This window comes from Phaseolus vulgaris, chromosome 6 (genome assembly GCF_051622355.1).
Source record: "Phaseolus vulgaris cultivar YP4 chromosome 6, ASM5162235v1, whole genome shotgun sequence".
In the NCBI taxonomy this organism is placed as follows: Eukaryota; Viridiplantae; Streptophyta; class Magnoliopsida; order Fabales; family Fabaceae; genus Phaseolus; species Phaseolus vulgaris.
The window spans coordinates 5,288,085-5,307,115 of record NC_143503.1 but is presented as its reverse complement, the minus strand read 5'-3'; the positions used below and the strand labels follow the sequence as shown (position 1 = coordinate 5,307,115).

Below are 19,031 nucleotides of genomic sequence, written 5' to 3'. Positions count from 1 at the left end.
AATTAAAAATGAGGCGGGAGAAGAAATAAATAAAAAAACAATTTAAAGGATAATTTATCTGAAGTTTGTAGAAAATATAAAATTTTAAAAGTTGAAGTAAATTTAATAATTTTGTGGATGTTTATTAATATTATTGTTATTGGTGGAATAAAGTTTTGGAATGATTTAAAAAATGCAAAATAAAATGAGTGAAAAAGTAAAGTGGAATTTTATTTATATTGAAGAAAGAAAACAAAACATAAGGAAAAAAAGTATTTTTTAAAATTTTTATGAAATTAATTAATTAAAATTGTGTAGAAGAAATTTGAATTGGTTTGAGATAGGGGAAGACAAAAAAAATATGTAAGGGGGATATAAATTGGATTTGTAGAAACTATAAAAAATTTAAAAGTCAAATTAAAGTTACATTTTTGTGTGGATGTTTATTATTTTTGTTATATGGGTGGACTATAATTTTTGGAATTAATTCCATAACCCTTTTGAAAACAAATTATTTTCTCCCTTCACATATTTTTTAATTCTTCCCTCTCTGAAACCAATTACATTTTCTTCTATCTCAATTATAATTAATTAATGCAATCAACTCCTTTTAAAAATGAATTTCATTTTTTTTAGTTATTCTTTAAACCTCAATTATATTACCCACTACATTATTTTTTTCCATCCCTCTCTCTAACAGATTAAATTTTAGTTTGCCTAATTTTAATTTATTATATTATTGATTCATTTTCATTTTCAACCAACTAATAATCACAACTTTAATTTCAAAAGAATATAACAAAAACAAATTATTTTCTCCCTTACATAATTTTTTTTTTATTTTTTCCCTCTTTCATACAAATTAATTTTTCCCAAATTTTAATTCATTTTTCAATATATATTTTTTACTATAAAACACTTTTCTTTTATTTTTTTTTTATTTTTTTTTCCAATATTCCTCTCCTATACAAAAAAAAAAAACAAAAAATCTTTTAGATATAGGTGGAACAGCTCTGCCCCCATGTGTAGTATTTTAAATTTTAAAGTCTCATTACATTTAGAAAGAATAAGAAATTTGTTAATAGTTTAGCATGTTTTTTAGGAGCGGAATTAAAAAAGGATTTTATTAATATATAGTATTCTTATTGTGTGAAAAATTCGTTAGAGCAATAACAAATATAAAATCACGAGGAAACAAAACTAATCTTATTTTTATACTTTATTTTATATAAAACATTTTTTGATTTTTAGTGAAGATCGACAACCTTTCAAAAAGACATTTCATGGCTTTTGGTCACCATATACAAACCTTAAACAGGATTCATATACCTTTTCGTAGATGATTAATTTTGAAATCCCCCTATTGGAGATTAGGTAGCATGGAGAAGCATGAGTTGAGAAAAAGATCACAGATTTTTTTGGATTTTTTTATCTGGTAATTTTCATGCTAATTACTTACATAGATAAATTTTTTAAAAAATATTAAAATAAATAAATCGTATTTAGGGATGAGACAATGAAATTTGATTATTGTCCTAACAATAACATTATGACTTATCATTTTAACATGTAAAATTGAACTATATTATTGAAAAATTCGAAAATATTTGATATTTTGGGATTTTGAGATTGAGGTTTGGATGGATGAAGTGTATTGGAGGGATTTCAAATCTTGTGTTATTATTTTCTGTAATTGATTTGTAATTATTAATTTATAATTTTGTAATTACGTGTGTTCTTCTACATATTTTTTCCATGAAATTTAAGAGGAGAAACTTGGCATAAGTTATTTTGGAGAAAAAGTTAGCACTAGTAACGACGCAGAAAGAATGCAATGAGATGTTTGGAGGCATGGCGTGAGCATATAGCTTAGTGGAGGGTCATGAGCTTGTCCCATCATTCTAATAAATAAAGATAGAATATGTACCCCTTCCTCTATCAATATCATTATCATCATATCTAACTAAAACTCCTTACTATTTCTCTTCTAATCATGTCACTCTCCTTCTAAACAAACCTTTCACACATCACATTTTCAACCCAATATTCTCCATTTAAGATTAACTTCACTTAAAATCACATTCTAATTTATTATCCTTCACCCTCTTTTTCACTAGCTGTCAAATAAAGAAACCCACCAAAGAAACGAAATTCTCTTGGAATAGCAAATCAGCACCACCCCACCAATATTTCTTGGTAAGCAGTGCAGTCTAGTGAGTGGTGGATCAACTGATGTATGTATATATTCTTGTTGAACACATCAACTTTAGAAGTTTTCATTTTGCACATTTATAGCTAAATGAAACTGGAACATACTTTTGGCAGTGGCAGGAGGTTTGTGAATGTTAGGGGATACAGGAAGTAGCAGAGAAACATGAGTATTCCACAAGCTGCTGCTGCTGCTGCTGCTGCTGCAACTAGTCCTCCTCCACATCTCTATCCACAGGAGCTACAGCTTAAGCTTTACCAAGCCTTCATATTCTCAATTCCTATACTCTTCTCCATCATTCTCTTTCTCTTGTTTTACTTGTTCTACCTCAAGAGAAGGGCTTCCTCTCTCTCTTCCTCTTCTCCTCACTTGCTTCCGAGGAACATTGCCAATCCACCAACCACCACTCCCTATCATTCATCAGTAAGTAACAAACACTCTCTAGATAATACCACCAAACATGTATGTAAGGAAATTTATCAGATGTGTTTGCTTGCTTCTTGCACTGCATAATCTTTTGTATATGATCATGATCAATTAAATTATCCAATATTGGACTCTCTATTGTCAATTCCACAGCCTTGTCGATTGGATCTGACCCTCCAATTCCTGGATAAGCTTCCAAGGATTTTATTTAATGAGGATTTGCTAGCAAGAGATTCACCGTAAGTAAAAATCTTTTCTGTTTTGTTTTGTTTTGTTTTTATTTTTGTTTGAACTTTTAGATGCACTGTTGTTGCTATGTATTGGTTTCTTTTTCAATTCTGTTTTTATCCTCTCTCTTGGTCAGGAGATTAATATATGCTTTGATCTTTATCCATTATGAAAGGGATTCTCTACAGTGTGCAATTTGGATGTGTGTTGCTGTTTCATATAGTAATTTCATCTCTCAGCTTGTGTATCATTAGGCCATGGTTAAAATTATTCTCTAAGGAATGTGGTTCTTCAAAAGCTGAAAAAATGTCCAAGTTCAGTGATGATTTGGAATATTTAATGGCTTCCACTAATTTTCATGAAAAAGTGGTACATGGAAAGAAAGTAAAATAGAGAGATAAGTAGAATATTTGGAAAACGGTTTTCCTTTTCTTCTGCCACACAGAAAATAACTTGACATACATGAGTAATGAAGGTGATGCACCCTAATGTCTCTCACCTAGCTAGAATTGATAAAGTGATACTTAATAGGAAAATTGAGCACGTGTAACCCTAGTGGATGGTAGAAACCAAAATCTCAACGATAGGTACTGCTCATATTTTGTGTCAGGGAATTTTCAGTAGATAAAGTGGTGGATAGCACTTTATAAACTCTGTCTAGGATTCCATGTGCTGGTCCCCTCCATTTCCATGTCTCAACATTTGTATTTGATTACTTAATACAATAAATGCAGTGAGTGATGATGTCCAATTACACCAACATTTAACAGAAAAAATTGTTTATTGGCCTAATTAGCTGAACAAAGGTGTGATATGGTGTTTTGAAAGAGATGGTATGAAGGCTATTTTGAAACAGGTGTTGTGTTTGTCTGGGGGAGTTTGAGGTGAAGGAAGAGGTGGTGCAGATTCCTTATTGCAAGCACGTGTTCCACTTAGATTGTATACATCACTGGCTGCAATCAAACTCCACTTGTCCACTTTGTAGATGTTCCATCATCCCCACTACTACCAAGTTCATCAATCCAGCACCGCCTATTAATATTATATCAGACCCACCCCAGCATGGTGCTATCTTTTCAGACTCTCCATTGCACACTCCATCATTGCCACCTCACTCACAACATCATCATCAACCTGGTGCTTCCTCAAATGCTGCTAATTTGCCAAGGGAATGATCATACATATACATATATAGATACATCAATTAGCTAGCTAGGTGATTATCACATCACAATAATGACTATTAGTTAATCTGAAGAGGGTATATTCATCAAGATCATGTTGTTCTCTGCACTTAAACCAGCATTTTATCATATAAAACTTTCCTTCTTTGACAGGACATGGAAATTGATATAAACTCAGCTATTCTCTTTGCCATAACCTTTCTGGAAATTGCCTATTCAATCCCCATTGGGGCAATTCAGAAAGTGTTAAAAGTGTAACTAATTATTGAGAGTAGCAATAAAAGGCTTCAAATGAATCATTCACTACTACTAGGCCTTGTTATTTTTGTGTGTGTATATATATATTTATATATGTATTACTGATGTGAAAAAAAGTATGGCTCAGGAAAGATAGCATATATTTACTATTTTGTGATCACTTTTACTGAATCCTAGGTTGCCATAATGAATATAAATATGATCATTGAGGCCTAAAGTTGTTGAGCTCAACCTTGGTACTTAGTACAAATGAAAATGATTCATGTTAGTCTTGGGAACGAATGAGGGAGTCAAAGATTTACCATGGCGAAATCAATGAAAAACATTTTGAATAAATTATATAGAATATATAGAATGAGTCCAAATATAGGGTCCCAAGAAGGTGAAAAGCTTTTACTTTTGGACATTGAAAAAGAAAAGCGAAAAGAGAAAAGGGTTCCAACAGTAGACTAATAATAAACACACTTCCATTATAACACTTGCTGTTACTCTATTTTTCCATAAATGATTGAGACCTTATATTTATATTTTAACTCTCACTTTTCCTTTTCTCTCTATATATATATATCCCCGAATATTTTTTTTGACAAAAAAAGAAACTATTTTAAATTTATATTTCAATATATTTTTTAATATAAAAGAAGAGGCATAGTAGGTAACAGACTTGGTGCGTGTCCTCAGCGTTGCTTGATCGGACCTGCAAAGGCAAGGAGAAGCGGCACAAACTTTGCGCCACCTGATAAGAGCAACAGTGAGCCAAAGAAACAGAAAAGAGGACCCTAGCACAGTGGTTGAAGAAAGCAACAAAACACATGTTAAAGAGAGAATGATACAAAGTGTATTATTTCACATATGTGTAAAGGAAAGGTACAAGAGAGATATATAAAATATGATGGGGTTCAGAAGAAGGGCTGAAGCCCAAAAAGGAAAAACCCAAAACAAACAGGGTCCAAAAGAATAAAAAATACTATACTTAATACCCCCCCTCAAGCTGGGAGTACAGGTTTTTCATGCCCAACTTGGATTGTAGCAGTTTGAATGTAGATGGAGGTAGAGGTTTGGTTAACATATCTGTTGTTTGCATGGAGGAAGGAATGGGAAGGAGTTTTATCAGTCCAGTGTTAATTTTCTCCCGAACAAGATGATAGTCGATTTCTATGTGTTTAGTGCGTTCGTGGAAGACTTGATTTGATGCAATTTGTATTGCAGACTGTTTATCACAATAGAGTGTTGCTGGTTGGATGGAGGGAACATGAAGATCACCTAAAAGCTATGTTAGCCACTGGATATTGCATGTGGTGACGGCTAAAGCATGGTACTCGGCTTCAGAGGAGCTTCTGGAGATCGTTTGTTGCTTCTTGGATTTCCAGGAGATAAGAGATTCACCAAGATAAATGTTAAAACTCGTGACAAACTTTCTTGTCTCTAGACAGGTAGCCCAATCTAAGTCGCTATATGCCTTTAGCTGAGGAGCACTTGCTGCTAATAGAAAGATGCCATTGCCAGGTGCATTCTTCAGATACCAAAGGATACGAAAGGCAGCCTGTTGGTGAACAGTTATGGGTGCGGAGACAAACTGATTGAGCTTGTTCACACTGAATGCGATGTATGTCCTGGTGTTGGTCAAGTAGATAAGTCGTCCTATTAATCTACAGCATGAAGAGGAATCTACAGCAGCTAGTGGAGCGCCTTTAGTGTTAGAGAGAGGTGAGGAGTGGACCATAGGAGTTTGGACAAGAGTGTATTCAAGCATCCCTGTTTCATGTAAAAGATCCAGGGTGTATTTCCGTTGTGATAGGTGGATTCCAGCGTTGTTGCGGGCTACTTCCAGTCCCAGGAAGAAGGTGAGATCACCCAGATTTTTGATTTGGAAGTGTTGATGTAGCAGGATGGTGATGTTTGTGATTTCCTCAGCATTCTTTCCAGTGAGTACAATGTCATCGACATACACAAGAAGAGCAGTGATGTTATTAGAATGTGTTTTTAAAAATAGGGAATGATCAGCAGCAGATAAAACATAACCATTATTAAGTAAAAAATGTGATAAGTTAGCATACTATTGCCTGGCAGCATGTCGTAGCCCATAGAGAGATCGTTGGAGTTTGTAGATGAATTGTGAATTAGGGACAACAACCTCAGGTGGTGGCTTCATGTAGAATTCTTCAAGTAGATCTCCACGGAGGAAGGCGTTATTAATGTCCAGTTGTGTGACGAAGCAACAGCCAGAAGAAGACGTAGGGTGGTAAGCTTTGCGACAGGGGCAAAGATGTCGAGAAAGTCGAGCCCTTCAAGTTGCATGTAGCCTTTTACAACAAGGCGTGCTTTGTAACGATCAATTGTGCAATCAGATATATTGGGACACCCAATTGTTGTTTTTCCCGAGGGAAGCGGTACAAGTCTCTAAGTCTCGCTAGCAGAAAGGGTAGTGAGCTCGTCTTCCATTTCCTTTTTCCAGCAATCATGTATGGAAGCTTCCTCATAGTTGCGGGGTTCAGTGGAAGAAGAAAAAGAGGCAACAATGTGTTTAAAATTAGAAGATAATTGATTATATGACACAAAATTATCAATGGGATATTTTGAACTTACAGTATGTGTTGATGCTAAATTAGTTTGAAAACCTTCAAGGTAGGTTGGTGCTCTTCTGGCTCGAGTGGATCTCCTTGGCAGATTGTGATCCGCATTTTCAGTGGGTATCATGGGCTCTATAATAGTATTATCAGAGAAAAAAAAATCATAATTGGAGTTATAAGATTGGGGAATGGGCAAAGATAAATTGTTAGGACTCTTATTGTTATCATCTTTCATTTTGTATGGAAAGAGATTTTCATAGAAAACAGTATGTCTTGAGATCTCAATTCGATGATTCCTAAGATTAAGAAAAATATTACCTTTAGTGTGAGGTTGAAATCCTAAAAAGATGCCAGATACAGATCTATCATCCAATTTTTTTGTTGTTGTGAGAAATCATAGTGATGGAATAACAAAGACAACAAAAAACACGCAGTAAATTAATAACATACAAAGTACCATATAGTCTTTCATAGGGGGTCATGTTTTTAAATAAAGGAGTTGATATACAATTAATAAGTAAAACAACATGCAAAACAACAAAGTGTCAAAATATAGGAGGTAAGTTAGCTTGAACAAGTAAAACACGTGTCACATTAAGAATATGCTGATGTTTACGCTCTACTATACCATTTTGCTCTGGTGTTTGAATGCAGGTTTTGGGATGAATAATTCCTTTAGAAGAAAAAAGATTTGTCATTGCAAACTCAGCTCCATTATCAGAGCGAATAATTTTGATAGTAGTTTGGAAGTGATTTTCAACAAAAGATAGAAAACTAGCTACATGAGTTCTCACTTTAGATTTTGTGTGCATAGGAATGACCCAAGTATAACGGGAAAAGTCATCCACAATAGTTAAGAAATATCTAAAACCATGCATAGAAATGATAGAGTAGGAACCCCAAATATCCACATGTAAAATATAAAAGATTTTAGAAGTAGTGGAATCACTTAAAACAAAAGGAAGTTTTCTTTGCTTTGTTCTATGGCAAGTGTCACACAAATATGGTTTTTTAATAGAAATAAAAAAGTATTGAGATCTCAATACATGCAATCTTTCATCAGAAAGATTTCCCAGTCTGTTGTGTCACACATTGTCATCCTTCGTGACACAATGAAAAGAAGGAACATAGTTGTTTGTGACAGGTCTTTGAAAAACAGAAGCATGAAAAACATACAAGCCATATTTGGCATCAGCTGTACCAATCTTCTCTTTCGTTAGATTGTCTTGTATCACACAATTCTTAGATAAGAATATCAATTGGCAGTTCAAATTTGAAGAAAGTTTAGAAGCAGACACGAGATTGAAAGTAAATTCAGGCACATACAAAACATTTGTTAGTTAAAATCTATTGCTGAAAGAAATAGTTCCAGAATAACTGGTGTAAAAACGGTGCCCATTTGGTAGACTAATGAGAACAGGTTTGATGCTTTTATATGTCGTAAAATCAGATAAGCAGGTGCAAACATGGTCAGCTGTTCCTGAATCTAATATCCAAGAACCTTTAATAGTAGTGTAAAGATTTGAAAGAATAGCATTACCTGTTGGAGAGTCTTTATGATTTGTATCAACGGTGAAGGAGCCCACTTGGTTTAAATGCGCTGAAGGTTGACTCACAATATTGCTGGCAGAATTTTGCTTGAGCAATGTGGACAAAACTTGGCATTGTTAAGCTGTAAAGACAAAGCGCATGTCTCCATTTCCCTATTCTTGCTGACAATTCTCAAAGGAAACATCATCAGTTAGAATAGCATTAAGTAAAGAGGTTGTCCTACTGTTAGGTGAATTGTAACCTGGAGGAAAACCATGCTTCTTGTAACAAGTGTCTATGGTGTGACCATTCTTACCATAGTGGGTACAAAGTTTTCTATTGTTGTTGAACCTAACATTTTTATTTTCTTGATTTGGAAATCCTACTTTCCTGAAACATACGTTCTCGGTGTGACCCAATTTGCCACAGAAAGAGCAAGTGATAGCAGAATTACGACTTGTACTAGTATGATTAATGCTTGTAATAAACAAATTACTTTCCAATTGACGTTCTTGCTGAGCCACTAGAGAAAAGATTTTGGAGATAGGCGGAACTGGTTCCATAAGGAGCACGTGAGACCGGATATTGCTGAATTGATCATTAAGCCCTCGCAAGAATTGCATTGCCTGGTCTTCACACTTCCTTTTGCTGATAGTAGATGCTGCAGAACAAGAACATTTTTGCTCACAAACACAAATGGGGTTAGGTCGGAAATTATTGAATTCATCCCAAATTATCCTTAATTTGGTAAAGTAATCAGTGACTGACAAATCATTTTGACTTAAGGAAGAAACCTCTAATTGCAGATCGAAAATTCTAGATAGGTCACCTTGTGAATATCGAGTTTTAAATCATTCCAAACATCAACCGCTACATCCATCCAAATTACACTTTGTCTAATTGGAAGAGATACTTAATGCACTAACCATGACACAACCATATTGTTGTACCTGATCCATGCTGAATATGTAGGATCGTTCATCGGTGGACACGGGTGAGTTCCCAAAACGAATTTCACCTTGTTCTTTGCGCTCAACGCCATTATGATAGACCTGCTCCATAAATGGTAGTTCGTCGAGTCGAGAACTGGCGAGACCAGTGAAGCTGTTGGGTTCTCTCCATGATGAAGATAGAGATAGCTATTTGTAGAGGGTTCCGGCGTAGGCGACCTTGTTGTTCGTTCTTCCGCCATTTCACTAAACGGAAAGAAAGAAACAAAAGTAAATACAAGAAAAGATCATTAAGGCGAAAAAGAAAGAAAACAGAGCGCGCAACAAAACTCTTCAAAGGAAGAGCTCTGATACCATAATAGAGTTGGTGCGTGTCCTCAGTAGCGGCACAAGCTTTACGCCGCCATATAAGAGGAAAAGTGAGCAAAAGAAATAGAAAAGAGGACCCTAACATAGTGGTTGAAGAAAGCAACAAAATACGTGTTAAAGAGAGAATGATAGAAAGTGTATTATTTCATATATATGTAAAGGAAAGGTACAAGAGAAATATATAAAATATGATGGGGTTCAGAAGAAGAGCTTAAGCCCAAAAAGAAAAATCCAAAACAAACAAGACCAAAAAAATAAAAAATAATATACTTAGCGGTAGGAATAACATGGAATAAAAAAAATTAAACATATATTTTTTAAATATAAGTCGCATTTTATCTTGATTTTTTTATATTTATATTTAGTATCCCTTATTAGGTTGTTCAAAAACTAGTCTAGTTTTGATTAGGAATAAAAAATCACTCGAACTAATAAAAAAATATACAATCTGAATCGATTAAAATCAAATTTTGGTGGTTTGCATTAATTTGGTTTTTCGATTTCGAAACATTTTTGTTACATATTATTTGTAAAAATCATTTTGCTTAAAAAATTACCAATTAACGAAATGAAAACAAAACATTAGATATTAGTTGTTAGAAAACATTACATACAATAAGAAATTCATAATGAAATAGTCACGCTTAAAAATCAATTGATACACTGCTTAAAAATCTGAAAATTAAAAAGCCAACTACAGTAACATAACACTATATTTTCAACACGACACAAGTAATGGTAAGAATAATTTTAATTTTCCAACACAAGTAACACTTGGTACTATCGTGACGTGTGAATATTTCACTTGATAGGAGTGTAAGATTACCATATTTGTAGGCTTGGTATGTTTTGAATTTGTAAAGCTAATAAATGTAAAACTTTGTTTACAAGCAACTATAACCTTTATCTCAATATTAAAAGTCCAAATTGACCATCATTAGCTAACTTTAGTGGTAAAAATTTGGGGATATAAGTTCGATTCTTAAATTTCATTTATAAAATGGTACGAAGGATCCACTTCAATTATTTTGACACCCAAGCATTACAAATTAACTAACAACTATGGGTAACATCAATAGGTTCACCTAAGAATTCAAGAGAAAATTCCATAATATTACAAGTGTTATGCCTTAATAAATACTTGATAATTCAAGGTTTTTTTAACACTTTAGTGTAATTTTATACTGAAATTACTAAAGTGTGCAATTTTTACCTTAATTGGTAAATTGTGTTTCGTAAGTAACTTTAACATGAAAATAAAGCATAAGTCAGGGATGCAAAAGACGACTTTGGTTGCAAAATTTTGAGACAAAGAAGTCGTGGTTAGTGAGCATGACTCTGATTTAGCTAATCACCTATTTATCATTTGAAGTTACGAATGGAGAAGACGACCTTGTTTTTCTAAAAAAAGGAGAAGTCGTGCAAGGGAGACAAAACTTTGTGCAAAAATAATACACAGAAGTTATTGGTTGTAGTGACTTTTGTTGATATTGCACTACAATCATGTCTCTCCTACACGATTTACAACAGTGGGTCGTCCTACATTTTTTTCCACATCAACCAATATATGCTAATATGAAGAAGGTGGCAGAGGAGTTGTTGTGGAGCTACTCACACATTGAGCTGGAGTTGCCCATCAGCGCGACACAGAAAACAACCTAACCCTAAAAAATTAGGTTATATAAGGGGTTAGAGGCTCAACCGCAGTGTGTCAGATTTAGAGGAAAACATCATAAAGTGAATTGTAATCCAATTGGGAGAATGGAATGTACTAGAAGTATGCGTGACTAATTCTACCATTTGGGATTGAGAATAATTTGCTTGAACTCTTATGTATTGAGGTGATATTTAAAATGATATAACATTTTGTTCTTGATTGATTATTGGTCTTGTTGCTTTACTTCTAAATTTCCGTGACAACTTAAGAATATTAAATATGACTGAAATGTATTTTTAGGGTTCTTACCTAAACAACAATACTTAACATATTTAAGTGCTAGAAATAGATTTGAAATGTTAATTCCCATTAACGTTCGAGTGTGATTCTAAGTTATTTTTATAAATATGCGAGAAATTGATATTTAGGAAACATTCTTAAGAATTTTATATGCGAGACATCGATATAAATGAATTTTCTACGACCATCAATTTCAATAAAAAAAACTTAATATTTACATACTAATCATCAAAATACATGAGAGTGAGAGAGATGAAACCTAATCCCTATTTTTCCAACTTGAAACAACTAATTCTTTGTCTATTTTCTTATTAATCATTGTCAACACAATCACTTCAACACTCATTTTATTGTTTTGTTTGATATTTAGATATTATTGCACTTAATAATTCACTCTTCCTTGTGGGATCGATATTCATCCTTAGGGACAATTATTACTTTTGACAAACACAATGCACTTACCGTAAAAAGTCATTAAGTTTTTGGTGCCGTTGCGGGAACAAGTTTGATTTGTTGAGTATAGTTTCCTAAATATTGTGAATATTTTTATTGTTTTGATTTGTTTTTATTGTGTTTATAATTGTTACTTTTTTTTTATTTTGTTTTACATATTTGTTTTTATTTTATTTTATTACATATTTGATTTGATTTTAATTTGTAGATCCGCTCTTTTAAAAATAAAGTTTTTATTTTTATATTTTTCTTCTTCTTTACAATATTTATTTTACTTTGTTTTTGTTTTTATTTTATTTTATTTTATTTTGATTTTGTTTTGTTATGTTTTTATTTTATTTTAGTTTTTTAGTTTTTAGGTTTAGTTTACATAGTTTTTTTTAAAGTTTACATATTTTTATTTATTTATTTTAATTAATTTTTTACCATTACTAGCCAGTTTTATTTTTGTGTCAGTTTTTATTTTTATTTTATTTTTTTATTTTAAGTAAGTTTTTATTGTTTTTACTTTGTATTTTGTAATTTTTATTTTTTTTGTGAATAATTTTTTTATATTGTCTTCGAATTTATTTATTTATTTTAAAAATATACTCTAATTTTTTTCCACTAATATTTTTTCGAAAGAAAACAACATGGCAGAAGAACAAGCACCATTCCCTCGGAGGACACTTGCAGATTATGTCATGTACCAAGGGACAATGCATTTTTTTAGTATTGCAATACCTGCTACCGCCAAGGCCTTGGAAATAGATCTCAATTTTCTCACTCTCATCAGTGCCCATCAATTCACAACAATGGAACATGAGGATCCATATTCACATTTGGATACATTTTATGAATTGGTGGGAGCAATGAGCTTTAAATCAAATGATGTTGAAAATGTTTTTATGCTCTTGTTTCCTTTTTTATTGGTAGGAAAGGCTAAAGAATGACTAAAATCACTTTCAAATCAGAGCCTCACTAGATGGGAAGAGGTAGAGGTAAAATTTTTGCAAAGGTTTTCCCAAATTTCTCGCTACCTCAGAGCAAAGTTAAAAATCTCTATGTTCAGACAAGGAGCGGACGAAGTCTTCTTTGAGACATAGTAAATGTTGAAATGAAAAAATAGTTTAAAATAATAACTGTTTTTATTATATTATTTGAAGGACACAAATATACAATATTGTAACTTAAATTATTAGCACTTACAAATTAAGTTTCAATATTAGTTATAACGAAGTAATTTAACATAGGTAATTATTATTTTAATTTAACTAATTAGAGACATTAAATAACTAATTAAAGAAATAAAAAATATTTACATTGTTAAGTGTGATTCTAATATATATCACATTTATATGTATGTTTAATAAAAATTACAAAAATAGAAAAAAATATAAAAAAAAAGAACTGGGCAAGTTGTTGATGGTGGGGTGGGCCAAGACTTTCAATTGGCTTAAATATATTGGGCCAACCCGTGGATGGGCATAATTTTAATCAAACTTTAAAGCTCTAATCATAAACTCTTGGATCTAAATCATGAATAAATACATTATTTTAATTGAATTAATTTAATTGGATTAATTTTGGCCTTAGTTTTTATGTTTGCTAATTCTGTGTTTTAACACATAGTAGACACTCCAATATTTCACAAGGCAGACGATGCACTATTTCATAGAGTAGACAATTTGACCAGATGATCTAATGAGAGCATCAGCTGGACGATGTTTCTAAAACATCTACTATGGACACTCTATTATGGAAAAGGAAGATTGATCCACCAACGTCTTCATAATGATGAACTTGTTGATGTCGATCGATATCACCATGAGATCATCTTGTGAAGGGTCAACACCCTTGAAATCTTCGTCATTGAAGGTGATGGTGGCATTCTTGGTCGGAAAGAGATAGTGTTCACCTGATGCACCGCCCTCAGGTGTTACTTTCTTGCATTGTTGGAGCTACCTACTCCAGCGAATCCTCCAGCAATTGTGTTGATGACCTCTCGGTCACCCTTTCTCTCATCCCTTCTTAGGGGTCTTCTCTCCTCAGCCGACGCTCGGGTCAACGGTCGTTTTCTCGTGCTTTCGAAGGGTAGTAGTCCCTTCACTTCGTTGGTTCTTCCCTTCATGGGGACAACTTTGTACCACGACCCCCTTGTATAAACTAGAGGAGGTGTCCGACTTGGATAAGTTCCTCAATCTTATCCTTCAAAGACTGGCATTACTCAGTGGTATGTCAACTATTTCTATGATACCGACACCTACAAGTGTGGTTGCCATTCTCAGGGCTTGCAGCCTTCCTTGGTGGTGGAATCAACTCGGCACTTAGAGCCTCATCTAAGATCTTTCCCCTATCGGCGCTCAAGGAGATATATCTTGTGAACCAGTTTCCTTGGTTATCTTTGCGTCTATCCCCTTGATCAGCAGCTGGTCGGTTCTGGCGCTCCTTCTCGTCCTTCCCCTTGTCTCCATTGGCCTCCGCCCGGGCCTGATTTCTGAACTCTCTCAGCTCCTCCAGCTACATAAACTTGGTGACTCTCTGCCTAACTCGTCCAAGCTTGTAGTCGGTTGCATGCACAAGCTATCAACAAAAGGACCCGGCCGCAGGGCCGTCAACATGTGATGCATTGCTACATCCGGGCTTAGGTTCTGAATGTTCATGGCCACTTTACCAAACCTGACCAGGGTGATGGAAGTCAAATGGTGTGTTCGGCTAGTGGTGAACTGTGTCTCAAACTTGGACACCACTGTCTCAAAGCAGTCGACAGAGTTTGTGGGGAGCTTTGTAAACCAACTCAAAGTCCCTCTTTTCAGCGATGTGGGGAACATTCGGCATAGGACCGCGTCGTCCGAGGTATACAAGCTCATGTGCGTGGTGTACGCGTCCATATGCTCGTCCGAGTCGGTCGTGCCGTCATAACGATCCCTATTGAAGCCTTTCCACTTATTTTGATAGTGGTACTCCGATTATGGAGTCAGTAAAAGGATGTCGACGGACCAAGTCCAAAGTACCGGTCGTGGGGATAAACTTGTTTGGATCGGTCTCGTCGTCAACCTCTTGGGTGTGAATTTTTTCCTTCGGCTCCTCATCTGTCTTAGGGTCGGTGGGAGTGGTGAAGGACCTCCTGACAAGATTGGTAGGTCTTGTAGATGGTCCCCCCTCCACGAACTTCCTTTTCATCTCTTCATTCTCCTTCTGGAGAGCCATGATCTCCTCCTCATTCTTTCGAGTAATCTTCTCATTCCTTCCCTAAATTTCACCCATCTCTTTGCAGAGACATCGACAATGCCATATGCTCAGCCTCAGACATCCTCTCGCTCACCATGATTCGGGTTGATACCATCTACTTTCCTCAGACAGTAGGCGCCAATTGTTCTCGATTGGGGTTGGAACCAAGAGAACGATTCAAGCTACTCCTCTTCTCTGCCTCCTCGGTCGGTCGGTCTGCACTCCTATTCCTCTCCAAGCAAGCTCTTTCTTCTCCTCGTCTCTCTCTACCTCTCGGTCTCCACAAAGTCCGGACTCGATGGTACTTGAAGAAGGAACTCTGACGCTCAAGTCAGATTTAGTATTCGACACTCGGTATTCTGAGTACTGTATAATGACGTACTTTGTTCTTATATTTTGTGTCTATTTATATGGTTATTATGGACCTTTTCTTATTGGACCAGATTATGGAGTTGGGTCATGTTTAGAAGTGTATTACCTAGTTCTTGATTAATGATTAGCCTCGTTAATCTTGCTTAAGCGTAATGGTTTTTGTGATCTCGGTCGTGCGGGCCCTACCAGTGTATATATATATATATATATATATATATATATATATTATTTTTATTTGTTATTCTAAGGAGTGAATAAGTGATGGTAAAATATTTATCATAGGAAATAGTGGCTAACTGCGTAAGAGATCTTTACACAAACTGAATGTTCCCAATGAATGAGTATATGAGTGTGTTGAACTATGTAATATACTGTATTGAAATAACTTAATGAACAAAAACCTTTACATTAGTTGAAGTACTATTAACAACAGTTGTAGGAGTCAGTTAGCCTTGTAGAAAGCTATGATAGGATCATAAATAATTTGGTTAGCATTGACTGCCCTAACAAAATCAAGGTGAGCATAATCTTCCTTGAACAGTACCACAAGTTTGTTCCCATCATGATGTTGGAGGTCATTCAGCAAAACCTGCACATCATTTACATCAGATAGCATGTCTTGCCCTCCATAGGTCACAAAAAGAGGGAATTCATTTGGAATTGCTGTCATGTCATATAGAGGAGGAACTGCTTGTCCATAGTGCTGCATGTTTTCTCCTTCATCACCATAATCATATTTTGCTATTTTTCCCGTTTTGATCACTGATCCAAATCCATAGGAACAAATATCAACACTGTTTTGATAAATATCAAGTGTTTACAGAAAAAGATTAAATGTTTCAAAATCAAATCATAATTGGTGTTACATAGAAAAAATGTTTCCTACTAATAGACTTACTTTGAGATAGATGGATCAAGTTCTTAGTTGCTGTTGGCTCAGAAGAGATATCAGTCATGGATGAATTTAGGCAGCAGTTTGGACCTAAAGTTTGAGTGTAAGCAATATACCAACATAATATGTATTTATTTTCAAGAATCAGTATCATAATATATACATGAAATGAAAATTTAGTTCCTGGTCATAATGTTAGTAACATTTATAGCACCTGTGACAAGTGTCAATAGGCTTGAGCAGTTCAAGTTTAGTTTATTGCAGATGTCTTCCACAAATTTTGATGCAGCACCCCCCCTGCTCATTAGGAAACATTGCAACTACTCATACACTTTGCAGAAAGAGATGGCAAATTTCAAAGATCAAAGTTTTTTCTGGTACCCGTTTGGATTGAATTCATGGATTCCTAACCAGTACAAGTCCTGTTATATTAAGAAAAAGGAAAATATTTTCACCAAGTCAAATTGTATTCAGTAGATAATTTAATTTCAAGACAAATCATCTTCTTCTATCTCTCACATTGGCTATAAATGTGTCAGCTGCAATTTTTGTCAGCAATGATGTAATCTGATTCATATGAGCAATTGGGCAAAGAAGTGCAGCTGATCTCAACATGTTCAGCCCTTGTCCTTGAGATAAAGCAGCTAAAGCCATTAAGGTTCCCTGAAATTTCATGTGATTGTTAAAAATATACAAACTAGAAATATGACATTTTTAGTCTCTAGTTTTTCGCATTTTTTGGTTTCAATCATTGAAAAGTTTAACTGTGAGTCCTATAAAAGATCATTAGAATTTAGTCTTGGCCATACTAAGTACATTTTGGTATTGGTCCCTATACCAAGAACAAATTCCCAGTGTCCTTGAAATTATAGGCACTCTAAACCAAACTTTAAAAAGTGTAAAAACTAGAATTCCAGTTAATTTGTTTTTTGTTTTACAGTAACTAAAATTATATTTAATATCATGAGAGAATCAGAAAAAAAAAAAAAGAATGAAATTAAGAACTCACCAAGGAATGACCTGCATAGTGTATTGTCTGACCAGTATAGTTGTACACATATTGTATAAAAGCAGGAAGATCATAACTAGCCAATTCATCCCATGACCAATCCCAATAAGCCTACAAAGAGTAATGAAGAAAAGTAAATTATCCATCAGCGTAGTCTGAAAACTGAAATGCATGCATATAAAGAAAAAGAACCTCGTCATCAGAATCAAGTGCTGTGTGTCCGTTGCTGTATTTTGTCCCACGAACATTGGCAAGCCACACATCATACCCATTATCTGCTAAGATAAATCCCAATGATTCATCTGGAGAATTCACCAGCCATGTTGAAGCATCCTGTAACCACACCCCACAAGTTAATTACTCAATTTTATAACATTACTTTTCAGATTTTCATGTTTTTAATCTTCTGCATGCATCTCTGTCTTTTCAATCATCACTATTGCCTCTACATTTTCTAAAAGGGTAAATCACCCTTTGATCCTTAAAAGTATAGAATCCAACCTAAGAAACTATAAAACAAGTCTTCCACATATCAAATAAATCCTTAAACTTAACTATTTAATGTTATTTTAGTATTTAAACATATGTTCAATTGTTAATTAATTTGACAACTAAAGTTAGGGTACTTAATCTTAGATTAATGTGATTGACAGATTAGTTTTACTTTAGTTACTTTCAGGCACTAATTTACATTGTTCTACCCTTTCAGTGTCACCAATAATGTTTTCTCCTTTCTAAAAGCATAGAAAACAAACATGTTTTTTACTACCTCTATTATGTGTCTATATCTCTGCATTAACACAACTTACACTAAAGATGCCATGCTGCAATAGCACCGGCGGCTTGTCGGCCTTCTCGCCGGACCGCCCTGCCGGCATCCTCTGGAGGCTCAGGATGTAGCCATCCTCAGTTGTAACCTGCCTCCAACAAAAACAACAATTCCCTGAAATGCCTTCACAATCATCATCACCAAGAAGGTTCAACAGATGAGTAACATGTGTGTACCTTGTGTTCTTCACAGGTGTAACCTTGTGTCTCTACCATAGTTTTGCAGATACCATCAACATAATCATGAATAACTGGATTGGATGTGAGGTATTGATTGTGTAGGGTAGGTGTTTTCCTCCCTTGAGCTGGTGCCATGCAAAGCAGGACTAGTGAAAACAAGGTAACAACAGTGCTGGCCATTGGCAATGTGTTTGTTTGTTTGTTTATGTTGCATGCAGTGTGAGAGGAGAGTTATATAGCATTGTGTGATGCTTGGAGAAAGTTGAAGAGGGTGATGGCTTGTAACATATTTTCAGTTTCATTGTTAACTCAACGTTGAAACCAAGGCGCTGAAATGGATATGGTTGATTCTTACGTTATCTGATGCAGTAATTAGCATGAGTTATTAAATGACACATACTTCAAAATTGCGGTCATCATGGCTCTA

At 34.6% G+C, this 19,031-nt stretch overlaps 2 protein-coding genes across 5 annotated transcripts; one reads left to right on the top strand and one right to left on the bottom strand.

The window, feature by feature from the left end:
• The first annotated feature begins 1,916 nt into the window (after window positions 1-1,916).
• LOC137830905 (putative E3 ubiquitin-protein ligase RHA4A) lies at window positions 1,917-18,994 on the top strand. 4 transcript variants are annotated; one of them, XM_068638305.2, is made up of 4 exons: window positions 1,917-2,213; window positions 2,305-2,611; window positions 2,768-2,853; window positions 3,699-4,335. In XM_068638305.2, the coding sequence occupies exons 2-4, from the start codon at window positions 2,354-2,356 to the stop codon at window positions 4,015-4,017; spliced, it is 663 nt and encodes a 220-aa protein (XP_068494406.2). In that variant the 5' UTR covers window positions 1,917-2,213; window positions 2,305-2,353; the 3' UTR covers window positions 4,018-4,335. The 4 variants fall into 4 exon arrangements, with proteins under 4 accessions (XP_068494406.2, XP_090159893.1, XP_068494407.2 ...); XM_090303767.1 differs by lacking the exon at window positions 3,699-4,335 and adding an exon at window positions 18,618-18,994 and having other exon boundaries at window positions 1,956-2,213; XM_068638306.2 differs by having other exon boundaries at window positions 1,960-2,175.
• On the bottom strand, window positions 15,990-18,784 carry LOC137830906 (triacylglycerol lipase 2). The gene is made up of 9 exons (XM_068638307.2): window positions 18,602-18,784; window positions 18,406-18,513; window positions 17,789-17,929; window positions 17,597-17,707; window positions 17,107-17,250; window positions 16,969-17,009; window positions 16,802-16,884; window positions 16,594-16,677; window positions 15,990-16,457 (listed from the first exon to the last, which is right to left on the bottom strand). Exons 1-9 carry the CDS (start codon window positions 18,782-18,784, stop codon window positions 16,138-16,140), a joined length of 1,215 nt encoding a protein of 404 aa, XP_068494408.2. The 3' UTR covers window positions 15,990-16,137.
• Window positions 18,995-19,031: the final 37 nt, after the last annotated feature.

Coding starts and splice junctions, on each gene's coding strand:
- LOC137830905 (XM_068638305.2), top strand. CDS start 2,354: ATGAGTATTCCACAAGCTGCTGCTGCTGCTGCTGCTGCTGCAACTAGT. Junction 2,612..2,767: donor CCACTCCCTATCATTCATCA/GTAAGTAACAAA, acceptor TCAATTCCACAG/CCTTGTCGATTGGATCTGAC. Junction 2,854..3,698: donor TTGCTAGCAAGAGATTCACC/GTAAGTAAAAAT, acceptor ATTTTGAAACAG/GTGTTGTGTTTGTCTGGGGG.
- LOC137830906 (XM_068638307.2), bottom strand. CDS start 18,784: ATGGCCAGCACTGTTGTTACCTTGTTTTCACTAGTCCTGCTTTGCATG. Junction 17,930..18,405: donor TGCAGCATGGCATCTTTAGT/GTAAGTTGTGTT, acceptor GTGTGGTTACAG/GATGCTTCAACATGGCTGGT. Junction 17,708..17,788: donor CACTTGATTCTGATGACGAG/GTTCTTTTTCTT, acceptor TACTCTTTGTAG/GCTTATTGGGATTGGTCATG.